The 12,826-nt window shown below is 49.0% G+C and overlaps 1 protein-coding gene across 1 annotated transcript; it reads right to left on the bottom strand.

Annotated features, from left to right (window-relative positions):
• Window positions 1-10,944: 10,944 nt before the first annotated feature.
• On the bottom strand, window positions 10,945-12,554 carry LOC119134808 (E3 SUMO-protein ligase EGR2-like). The gene is made up of 3 exons (XM_037271862.1): window positions 12,449-12,554; window positions 11,789-12,374; window positions 10,945-11,287 (listed from the first exon to the last, which is right to left on the bottom strand). Exons 1-3 carry the CDS (start codon window positions 12,552-12,554, stop codon window positions 10,945-10,947), a joined length of 1,035 nt encoding a protein of 344 aa, XP_037127757.1.
• Between the last annotated feature and the right edge of the window lie 272 nt (window positions 12,555-12,826).

Here is a 12,826-nt window from a genome sequence, read left to right on the forward strand (position 1 = left end):
GGTCTCCTACCGGTGGGACATGCCCGGAACACCTCCCCAGGGAGGCGTCCAGGAGGCATCCTGATGAGATGCCCGAGCCACCTCATCTGGCTCCTCTCAACGTGGAGGAGTAGCGACTCTACTCCGAGTCTCTCCCGGATGACCGAACTTCTCACCCTATCTCTAAGGGAGAGCCCGGACATCCTGCGGAGAAAACTCATTTCGGCCGCTTGTATCCGGGATCTCGTTCTTTCGGTCACGACCCATAGCTCGTGACCATAGGTGAGGGTAGGAGCGTAAATCGACCGGTAAATTGAGAGCTTTGCCTTTTGGCTCAGCTCTCTCTTTACCACGACGGACCGGTACAGAGTCCGCATTACTGCCGACGCTGCACCGATCCGCCTGTCGATCTCGCGCTCCATCCTCCCCTCACTCGTGAACAAGACCCCAAGATACTTAAACTCCTCCACTTGGGGCAGGATCTCATCCCCGATCCGGAGAGGGCATTCCACCCTTTTCCGATCGAGGACCATGGACTCGGATTTGGAGGTGCTGACCCTCATCCCGACCGCTTCACACTCGGCTGCGAACCGCTCCAGTGAGAGCTGGAGATCACGGCCTGAAGAAGCCAACAGCACAACGTCGTCTGCAAAAAGCAGAGACGCGATGCTGAGGTCCCCAAACCGGACACCCTCAACGCCTCGGCTGCACCTAGAAATTCTGTCCATAAAAATTATGAACAGAATCGGTGACAAAGGGCAGCCTTGGCGGAGTCCAACCCTCACTGGGAACGAATCCGACTTACTGCCGGAAATGCGGACCAAACTCTGGCATCGGTGATACAGGGACCGAACCGCCCTTATCAGCTGGCTCGGTACCCCGTACTCCCGAAGCACCCCCCACAGAACCTCCCGAGGGACACGGTCGAACGCCTTCTCCAAGTCCACAAAACACATGTGGACTGGTTGGGCGAACTCCCATGCACCCTCGAGGATCCTGTTGAGGGTGAAGAGCTGGTCCACTGTTCCACGGCCAGGACGAAAGCCACACTGTTCCTCCTGAATCCGAGGTTCGACCTCCCGACGGACCCTCCTCTCCAGCACCCCTGAATAGACCTTACCAGGGAGGCTGAGGAGTGTAATTCCCCTGTAATTGGAACACACCCTCCGGTCCCCCTTCTTAAAGAGGGGAACCACCACCCCAGTCTGCCAATCCAGAGGCACTGTCCCCGATGTCCACGCGATGCTGTAGAGACGTGTCAGCCATGACAGCCCCACAACATCCAGAGCCCTTAAGAAATCCGGGCGGATCTCATCCACCCCCGGGGCCTTGCCACCGAGGAGTTTTTTAACTACCTCAGTGACTTCAACCCCAGAGATTGGAGAGTCCGCCTCAGAGTCCCCAGGCCCTGCTTCCACAATGGAAGGCGTGTCGGTGGAATTGAGGAGGTCTTCGAAGTATTCTCCCCACCGACACACGACGTCCCGAGTCGAGGTCAGCAGCACGCCATCTCCACTGTAAACAGTGTTGACGTTGCACTGCTTCCCCCTCCTGAGACGCCGGATGGTGGACCAGAATTTCCTCGAAGCCGTCCGGAAGTCATTCTCCATGGCCTCGCCAAACTCCTCCCACGCCCGGGTTTTTGCCTCAGCAACCGCCGAAGCCGCGTTCCGCTTGGCCATCCGGTACCTGTCAGCTGCCTCCGGAGTCCCGCAGGCCAAAACGGCCCTATAGGACTCCTTCTTCAGCTTGACGGCATCCCTTACCGCCGGTGTCCACCAGCGGGTTCGGGGATTGCCGCCACGACAGGCACCAATGACCTTACGGCCACAGCTCCGGTCGGCCGCCTCAACAATGGAGGCGCGGAACAAGGTCCACTCGGACTCAATGTCCCCCGCCTCCCCCGGGACGTGGGAAAAGCTCTGCCGGAGGTGGGAGTTGAAGCTCTTCCTGACAGGGGATTCCGCCAGACGTTCCCAGCAGACCCTCACAGAACGTTTGGGTCTGCCAGGTCGGACCGGCATCTTCCCCCACCATCGGAGCCAACCCACCACCAGGTGGTGATCAGTTGACAGCTCCGCCCCTCTCTTCGCCCGAGTGTCCAAAACATGCGGCCGCAAATCCGATGACACGACTACAAAGTCGATCATCGAACTGCGGCCTAGGGTGTCCTGGTGCCAAGTGCACACATGGACACCCTTATGTTTGAACATGGTGTTCATTATAGAAAATCCGTGTCGAGCACAGAAGTCCAATAATAGAACACCGCTCGGCTTCAGATCGGGGGGGGCCGTTCCTCCCAATCACGCCCTTCCAGGTCTCACTGTCATTGCCCACGTGAGCATTGAAGTCACCCAGTAGAACGATGGAGTCCCCAGAAGGAGCGCCCTCCAGCACTTCCTCCAGGGACCCCAAAAAGGGTGGGTACTCTGAGCTGCCGTTTGGTGCATAGACACAAACAACAGTCAGGACCCGTCCCCCCACCCGAAGGCGGAGGGAGGCTACCCTCTCGTTCACCGGGGTGAACCCCAATGTGCAGGCGCCCAGCCGGGGGGCAATAAGTATACCCACACCTGCTCGACGCCTCTCACCGTGGGCAACTCCAGAGTGGAAGAGAGTCCAGCCCCTCTCGAGAGGGCTTGTACCGGAACCCAAACTGTGCGTGGAGGCAAGTCCGACTATATCTAGTCGGAACTTTTCTGCCTCCCACACCAGCTCGGGCTCCTTTCCAGCCAGAGAGGTGACATTCCATGTCCCAAGAGCCAGCTTCTGCAGCCGGGGATCAGACCGCCAAGGTCCCTGCCTTTGGCCGCCGCCCAGCTTGCAATGCACCCGACCCCTTTGGCCCCTCCCACAGGTGGTGAGCCCATGGGAAGGGAGACCCACGTTTCCTTTTCGGGCTGAGCCCGGCCGGGCCCCATGGGCGAAGGCCCGGCCACCAGACGCTCGCCTTCGAGCCCCGCCTCCAGGCCTGGCTCCAGAGGGGGGCCCTGGTGACCCGCGTCCGTACGAGGGAAAACGTGATCCATTAATTTTTTTCATCATAAGGGGCTGATGAGCCGTGCTTTGTCTGGCCCCTCACCTAGGACCCGTTTGCCATGGGTGACCCTACCAGGGGCATGAAGCCCCAGACAACATGGCTCCTAGGATCATAGGGGCATGCAAACCCCTCCACCACGATAAGGTGATGACTCACGGAGGGATGTTTTGAATATGTTCAAGATAAAGATAGTGATAGTATAGAAGTGATAGTATAGAAGTGATCAACTATACTAAAAATAACATGTGAAGTGGTCAACTATACTTGTAAGTGATATGTTAATGATCAAGTAAAAATTTGTGAAAAAAAACATATATAAGTCGCTCCTGAGTATAAGTCGCCCCCCCACCCAAACTATGAAAAAACCCGCGACTTATATTCCGAAAATTACGGTAATTTATGGCAGGAAGCCACAAATACGGCCTGAGGCAAGGGAGCTTTGCGACGCTAGATAGAGGAAGGAGGTGAAGAAATGGGGGTCCACTCATAAATAATAATAAATAAACTCATAATAAACACTGTCAGGAGCGGCAAGCGCCCCACTAGGCCATCTGGAAACTATTAGGTGAAATAGGAAAATAAATCTGTAGGGAAATAGCTCAATAGTCAAATAGATGTAGAAATGGACACGTTAAAGAAATTAAACCAGTTAAGAGTTGATCACAACAAATAAAATGAGAAGGAAGGAGTATTTGTTGGTTGGGATTAAATTAGGGGTTAAAGTAGGCCAATACTTTGTGATCAACAATGCGTTACATAAAAAAAATAAAAGAGTGGAGGAGATTTCAATGAGGACATATTGGGAGTAATCTGTTGGTCCTTTTTTAATACCCTTTAAATGGTTTCCTGGTGTAGATTGGTTAGCAACACAAGAGATTTAGAGGTTCAAAAGAAAGAGATTTAAAAGAAAATAACATTTTTGATTCGGACAATTGCAGGCTAACAGGAGCATGAGAAAGAACAACAGCCGAGAAGCGGCATCCGTTGGAGTTTAGGAGATTAGAAATTCAGAACACAAAATTCAAAGTCATATTTTTGAGCAAGCATGACACAGACAATAACGTTTGAGAGGTCAAGACATAAATCAGGGCTACATTTGGAACGCAGATGCTCGATAAGTTAATTTTGAATACTGATACTGAAGACACAACCTACATCTCATTAAATTACATTACATTTTTACACAAGAGTTGGAAACTGTATCCAAAATTGAAGGCTTGAAGTGGGAAAGACAGAAGGATGAGTTATCTAAGTGAGGTATGGAACGAGGGGAGCTTGGAGTCCCCCTGGGGGGATGTGGTATGCACATGGAGCAAGGAGTGGTCTCGATGAAAGAAAAACGCAGGATGGAAATGTCAATAGGAGGAAGACTATGATTGGAAAGTTGACAGAAGGATTGTTGGGGGAAAAGCGGTTCCAACTCAATTAATTAGAAGAAGGAAAGGATTAGAATCGAAAATAAGAAAACAGACAAAATGTATCTCAAAAACAGGATGAGTTTGCAGGACTTACAATATACAAACTAGATCAATATTACTAGGAGAATTTGGAATTTGATAAACAAACGTTACGAGGGCATTAATGGCAGCTAAATTTGGAGATAAGCTTACAAATTTGGTGTCCCAGTCTCTCCCTCCCAGTGCCCGTCAGTGGCCCTGAAACTTGATCCCAAGACTCCACCTGCAGCCGAGGACGACGAGAAAACGGTGCCTGGCTTTGAGGCACCTTTGATCTTTTGCAAGAATAAAGAAGGACTGTGTTTGTGCTTGGGGGGAGCACAGCTCTCCGGAGGACGACGACATCCTCGGAGATGAGTACAGACATTGAGAATTGGAAGAACTCACAATGCTGAAAATGGACTCATTTGGAAAGTGGACTCATTCGAGAGTGATGGATGGGTTGGCTCTGAGGCAACAACAAAAGAACAACAATTTAAGACAATGAGGTGCTGCGGAAGACACATGAAGTGTCCAGCAACTGAACCGCACTTCTTGCTGAGGCGTTGCCAAAGTTGGTGGAGCTTGGGTCAAAGTGGATGGAAGCTTGCTTGGGCACTGAGTTTGACATTACTGAGGAGTTTTGATAAAAACGGAATAATGTGTAGCGTTACTGAGAAAAGGCATCGTAACCAGGGGATTAATAGATTTGGATAAAACAGAGGGGCTAAAACGCTAGGAAGCAAGAGTGGGATCAGATATTTTGGCACGTCAGGCTTAAGAAGTAGAAATTTAGGCATGTAAAATTTAGAATTTGGGATAGGACATTTGGACCCAATTGAATTTAGTCAAGAGGAATCTAGGTTGCTCAATGCACTTACACAATACAATAGAAGTTAATTACACCTCAGTGGAAGTTACGTGGTAAGAGAGCTGCGTATGTTTGAAGGAGTAACGACCATAGGAACTTTTGACCTTTACACAATTAAGTCACACAAGGCGATAGTTAACAAGATGATGAATGCGATAGGGCTCAAATAACGACTGCACCGACATCAACAGACCTGAGTGAGGGATTATGCGAAAAAGTCAGCTATAGGTTTAACAATAGCAAATAATTTCAAAAGCATTTCTAAGATTGGCATGTGAGGATACTAGGAGGACGTAGATTTTCGAAAGTTTGATAAGGGCAGACTCCATTGTCAAAGCTAGGATTAGAGCGAGTGTGAATGAGGACATTTTGGCATTTTAACAGGGATTGGCATTAGGGGAAATTGAGGATAGTAAATCTGTACAGCAATGACGTACATTACATTAAAAGCTGCTCATTCGATGAGGAGGAATTGGCGCTCCTTGTGTGGAGCTGCACTTTTGCAGAGGAAGGCAGGACGGCGTGAGAGAATGGATGAAAGAAGTTGTGATAGGCGATGACGTAAAGAATCAAGGAGAGGTGCTGGATGATGTGTCAAAGGCAGGAATTGTTTCCCAATCAAAAAAAAAGGGGGAGAGAGACTCGACAAGATGGGCAATGAAGAGAACCAAACAGAAAAACAAATTTGAGGTGGACAGCAGGTAAAAGGGGGGAGCAACTTGATGAAGTAAAAAGCCAGAGGGAGTGGTCTGACTCGTCTTTCCTAAATTTTTTATTAGGATCATTGATTAGGATTAATTTTTTTTAGGAGCCATCTGATGTGGCTGATGCTCCCCCATAACACAGGCCCCACCGTTAGCCTCTCAGGTAGACATATACTACGATTTTGCGAAGAATTTGATTGATGATTTATATGGGAAAAACTTTAATCGACGATGTTGCAAAAGATTTAATTGATGAGAATGGCCAAACGAGAAGGGTTACTTGTAGGATTCAATGTTTGCCTGCTCACTTACATACTAAAGTTGCTTGTTGTGGGATGAGAGCTAATTGATGAGGGCAAATGAGTTAGTGCCTGTGTGTCGGTGAGTGTGTAAGGGTGTGCGTGTGATCGTCTATACCTGTGTGTGCGTAATATGATTGGCCGAAGTAGTTTGAAGTTGGGGTGATGTGATCACAATTGAGGATAAAATCCCTCTCACCTGAAAGTATATTACAGATTGGAATATCTAAGACTTGTAAGTGATGGGTTCTAACCGTAACCATGGTTCGATAATTAACCAGAGGCACCATCGACGGCAAAATGATTCGATTTCAGTGACAAGACAGGACTAGCATCAAACATCAAGACAATGGACAATATGACGTGTGACGGCTCTGGACTCACCCGACAGAGTGACGGACTATGGGGACGGCGACCAAATGTTTGACACTTGAGCTTGCTTGCGACAAGAGCGCGCTTTGCTCTGTTTTTGTGCGTCACTTGATTATATTGCAGCATCAGCCGCCAGCCAAGGAGCAGGTTATGGGTTGTTTGTGTAACTTGTATTCATTTTTGCAGGTTGTCGATTGCAGTCTTGGAGACTTTTGTGTTGAATTTATGAGAATACGTTAACCCTTGCCCTTTTTGTTTTGATGATGGATTTTTTGATGGAATGGTTTTCAGGACAGAATCAATGGGCTCCAGTTTTCAATTTGTGTCTGTTGTTATTTTAATACTTGATGTCTGTGTATTTTTTGTTAGTGCAAGTGTCCACTGTCAGCAGGGCTGTAAGCTCAGCGACAGGAGTGCGATGATTTTTGTTTGTGTTGCCAAGTGTGTTGTGGACAGTCAATTTTCAGGAACTTGGGAGTGACGATCCTGGGGCCTGGACGAGAGCTGGAGGATCACCAGGTCTGGCTACAATGAGTATGATAATGTGTCGGGACACTTTGCTGGTTCCTTTTAATTCTGAGAGACACGTTGGGTGGATGTGTCAAAGGGGGGAGTGAGTGAATAGAAATAAGTAAGTAGAATTCAATTTGTAAATTGTGAGATTCAATGTTTTTTCAAATTCACTTGTTTTTGAGGCTTTAACAGGACATGCCAGAATTCAACATGCAGTGATGGAAGGAGCAGAAGAAGCATCGCGAAAGGGAGGGAGTTAATGGGAGACAACAACCTGGAATGGATGCAAAGCGTGGTAACAATATAGCGACAGTAAGGTTTGAGGTGTTTCAAAGAAAAAGCACGAAAGCCGACAAATCATACAGCTGATAGGGAGTAGACAGCTGCACAATAAAGAACAAATGTTTGGAAGGTCATTCAATGTAGGAGAAAACTGGACATGGAACAAGAAATAGGGAAAATTTCCGCACAAGCGAATGCATTGAAGCTGCTATTAAAGGGTAAACGTTTAATAACAGATCTTAGGCTGATTAATTTGCATAACGAACATTGAAAGGAATTGAGCGGTTGAACCATTTTGGGAGGATTGCAGGAGCGTTATTTCAAAATTGACGACTGATTTGAACAGTTAGGTGACTCGGACATGAGACAAAGATAAATGGACAAATCAAGAGAACGACAATGACGTGATTGGTACCAATTTGGAATTACTGAGCAAATTTTAAATTGAAGATAAAATTTGGAGCTGAAATATAGTATTTGGACTGGAAAAGAGTGATTTAAGTGACATGATTGACGGGACTTCAATGGGATTACAGTGGGATCGAGAAAGTGACATCTGCAGTAGGAAAGGCTAACATGAACAGGTAGAATTTAAATTGTAACCGGGAATCTAGCAAAACTGACAGCACGATGAGAAATAAGGGGGATAATTCATACCTCATGAGGGTTAGTGTTGGTTGTTTGTTTGTTTGTTTGTTTGTTTGTTTGTTTGTTTGTTTGTTTGTTTGTTTCAGGGACCACGTGGGCCTCTGGAACAGAGGGGTAAATGTCGGGAACCCTCGGAGGTTCCAATAAGCACTTCGATGAGACGATTGACACAGTTTTTTCCCCTTTGCCCTTTCATCGCCAAAGGTGTAGCTGCAAGGACTAGCAACACTGGAGCACGAGCTATTGGGTTGTGTTGCCCCGGCAGCGGTGGCCGACGGGGACAAGGAAGGATGTCCGGCTCACGCTGCTGCCTTTGCCATTATGGCTCAACATTTTTGCACTGTTAACGTCACTTGATGCAGGCAGTGGCTGTTGCTCATTGTAGGTAGCCTGGCCACTGACTTGCAAGGGAATCAATGGCCATTGCGGTCGGCAGGAGGACATTGAATGGACAGCCGGCCCGGGACAGCGCCGTCCCGTGCTACTCACCACTGATGGCTCAGTCGACTGAATTTCACATCTGCACGCGCTTGTACAAACCGGATTCGGTTGAAGTTGGGAAATTGTGTAAAATGTAAATAAAACCAAAATACAATGATTTGAAAATCCTTTTCAACCTATATTCAATTGAATACACTACAAAGACAACATATTTAATGCTCAAACTCATAAACTTTATTTAATTTTTCAAATAATTAAATTAGAATTTCATGGCTGCAACACGTGCAGTAGAAGTTGGGAAAGGGCATGTTTACCACTTCGTTACATCACCTTTCCTTTTAATAACACTCAAACGTTTTGGAAGAGAGGAGACTAATTCTCTTGGCTTCTCATGTGGACTTCTTTCCCATTCTTGCTTGATGAACCGCTTCAGTTGTTCAACAGTCCGGGGTCTTCCCTGTCGTATTTTACGCTTCATAATGCGCCACACATTTTCAATGGGACACAGGTCTGGACTGCAAGCGGGCCAGGGGAGAACCTGGACTCTTTTACTTCGAAGCCACGCTGTTGTAACCTGTGCAGAATGTGGCTTGGCATTATCTTGCTGAATTAAGCAGCGGCGTCCATGAAAAAGACGTCGCTTGGACGGCACCAAATCTGTATGTACTTTTCAGCATTTATGGGATGTGTCGTTTCTTTGCGTTTCTGTTGTTGGAGCTCTGCTACCTATTGTGGAATGTGATGTGTGTGCCGGGGCTCCGTTGACCTGGCTGACGCCAGGTGGGGGGGAGTCCCTGGGGGGGCGTAGGATGGACCTCCCTCTTTTTCCTCGTCATTAGATTGGCGAGGTTTTTTCTCGAAGGCGGTCCGGCAACCTTTTGGGGCTTCTAACGGGCCACAGCAAAGTTTTTATCTCCAAATTGACAGCGTTGTTAATGTAGTACCAAAGGGGGGTGTGCGGACGGCGTCAATTGGTTAACAGGGTTGGGGGATTCAATCTTGGTTAAGTGTGGTTCCTGAGAGGCCTCAGAGTGCTGCCAAGGAGTAATTTGGTATTAAATTAGGATGAGCTTTCCTAGTTAATGTAACCTTAAGTAGCATGCCTTGAGCGTGATTTAGGATGAGACAAATAGGTCCAAATTGAAGACGAAAACCACAAAATGGTTGGGGGAAGATTTTTGAATGTTTACCGATGTAATTTCTTGTCGGACTGTTGTTGAGACACTTCGAGTGTCTCGAAGGGGGGAACATGTAGTATATTTTTATTCTGGTATCATGCAATGTATATTTCACTTCTAAGCCTAAGTGTGACCAGGTCACGCTCGTGTGGGATTTTATGGGGCCTGATCCAAGAAGGCAGACTTCCTGGCACCAGGATGTATAGATACAGCGGTTGGCCATCTGTGTAGAATCAGCAAGGCAGGCTGGCGGGTCAGAGGTCATCCAGCAGCCCTCGTGTGCGTGCGCTCGAGTGAGGTGGGGGCATAAGATTCAAGGGTGGGATGACTTGGGGGGACTTGACACTTTTGGCTAGAGAGAGACACTTCAAATCTGACATTGGTTGAATAAAATCTTTTCCCAATCAGCCGTGTGTCACTGACGTTTTCCTTCCCCGAGCCAGCCACCTTTCCACCGCTTGCTTTTGAAGACCAGCTGACCACTAAAGGGAATTCACCACAATGTCTACAAGACGCACACGAAGAAGTAGCGAGTGGCAGATTTTATTTTGTTTGGAGCTCAAAGTATTAAGCATGTACACAAATAAAAGCGTACACTGTACTTGTGAGAAAGAAAGTGTTTCATTGAGAGTCAGTAGAAAAAGATGAGAAAACCCCAAAATAGCATTTTCTTAGTAATTCAAAAACATTCTAGCTTATGTGTGACGCTGCTACCGGACCGCGCCCCACAAGGGACATCGCTCATCCAGACTCCTTCTTCGATTTTGATCTTCTCGACCACACCACCGTACCCGATTTGCCAAATCTGACAGTCTGTCCAAAGCTGAGTGCGGTTCCACTAGGACGATTCCGAAAGCGTCCGCTCGGAAGCCTTTTTGCGTGATCGGGGAGTCGAGAAGGATGGAAGGTTGTGGACGCGTGCAGTCAGTCGCGTTCATAATCCCCGCTCATTCACGACTCCCGGATCACAAGATGTTTGCATTATGTATACAATTTCAAAAATATGGAATTGTCGAGATCGGGCTTGTGTCTCAATCCATGAAGATGTTTTGTTCTGATGCGGTTTAATTGTCGACTCCCTGAGTTGTCTCCGCATTCTTCCTCAAGATCATCAAGGGGGGCCGCGTGGCATACTCCCTGAAATGCGGACGCCCTCTGTCTGCCTCCTGGTGCGGGTGACGTCAGCGGGCTGTGCCCTTCCTGTCTTTGGCCCTCAGGTGGACGTTGACGTGCCGCCGCCGCTCGTCGCTGCGCGCAAACTTCCTCCCGCAGGTGTCGCAGGAGAAGGGCTTCTCGCCGGTGTGCGTGCGGACGTGCGTGGTCAGGTGGTCGCTGCGGCCGAAGGCGCGCATGCAGATGCGGCACTGGAAGGGCTTGTGGCCCGTGTGGATGCGCAGGTGGCGGCTCAGCTCGTCCGAGCGCGAGAAGCGCCGCTCACAGGCCTCGGCCGGACACGCGTACGGCCGCTGGTGCACGGGCGTCTTGCTGGGCCGGCACGGGTACTTGCGCGGGCGCAGGATGGGCCTGTAGGGGGGCGAGCGCCACATAACTGCATGCGCTCAAATTGGCTTTCCCCCCAAAAATGCCCCCATTTCATAAGGAGGAAAATTAACGCTCTCATGGTGTCCATGTGCACGGCAATAACGTAACGTGAGCAATGAAATTGACCTCTAAATGGCCTCGGGCACACTGTATAAATAAATTCTTATTTCACTATTTTGCAATATTCATCAGAAAAGGTGTGTTTAGACTAGTGAGGCGACGTAGAAGGTACAAGGAGGAACAAGGTTGCCTTAAGAAATGTTGGTGCCACACAATTTGGAGCACAGCTTATTTACATATCAACTGCCAAAGACAACTTAGGTTGGCTTTTTGAACCACTCAAAGAGCTTGAAACAAGTGCTGGCATTTCTCCTTGTAAACCCAATTAAAGGACATTAAAATCATTTAAAAAGGAAAAAAAGAATCCAAATTAGGTTAAAAAATAGGAGGTCCTTGAGTTGGACCGGAATTTTCTGTCAGTACCTGAGCGGGAGGTTGTGGTGGGCCGGCAAGGCGGCAGCGCACAGCTGGCCCTCGGTGGCGGAGGAAGTCATCATCGGTGGCGGCGGCAGTGTGGGCGGTGGGGTGCCCAGAGTGAAATTCCGGATTGTGTTGAGTGGTGTGAGCGGAGGGGCCACACGGAGGGAGTCCAAGGCGTACGCCGCCACTGACTTCCGGTCCGGGAAGGTGGCCTGTGGGCCGTAGACTCCCCCCACACCGTAGTCAGCCACCAGCGGGGCTTTTGGCGCCGAGTTATAGGCTGGCGCCATGTGATAGGTCACCGCGCTGCAGGTGGGTACGGCCAGGTAACCCTCATCGGAGGAATCCTGGTACACGTCACTGCTGCACGTGTACGACGAGGGCGGGTGGAGGTGCGCGTGCGTACAAGGAGGCGCGTACATGTGGCTGATGTCAGGTTGGCTGTGCGCCATGACGTCCGACGCTACAGGTGAGGTGACCTCCGTTCTGACCACGGCCACTGCAGCAGTCCACGCTCGTCCTCCGTCCACGCCCAACTGCACGGGGTGCACGCGAATAGTTGGTCCGTAGTGCACAAATGGACGATCACCTGGATGCGTGACAGACAGACAGACAGACAAGTTGTCAAGCGACAGACATGGACTTTTGTCGCCAAAAGCTTACCGGCTTCATCGTCTTGCACGTTCCTTTGCGCTTCTTGTCTTTTTCTCTCTTCGGGTGTGACAGGAAAGGTGAGCACGCGCTCTACAGAGCCCATTAAGGCGCTCATCGTGACGACACATGAAAAAAGCCATGCATGCACACTTGCGAAATCCTGCGTGGGTGGCTTTTAAATTGAATCAGTGACGTCATTGACCATTTGTGGACACACTGGCCTTGGCGCCAGCGCGCACTCTCAAAACAATGTGCAGCATCGTCGCAACGGCCAGAAACAGCAATTTATGACATTACGAGCGATGACCCATTTTGCATCAATCTGCCCATCCGATCCAGCCCATCACATCTCTTGCCGAATGCGTCGTGGACAAGACACTTTAATCA

The sequence above is a fragment of the Syngnathus acus genome, chromosome 15 (genome assembly GCF_901709675.1).
Source record: "Syngnathus acus chromosome 15, fSynAcu1.2, whole genome shotgun sequence".
Lineage (NCBI taxonomy): Eukaryota > Metazoa > Chordata > Actinopteri > Syngnathiformes > Syngnathidae > Syngnathus > Syngnathus acus.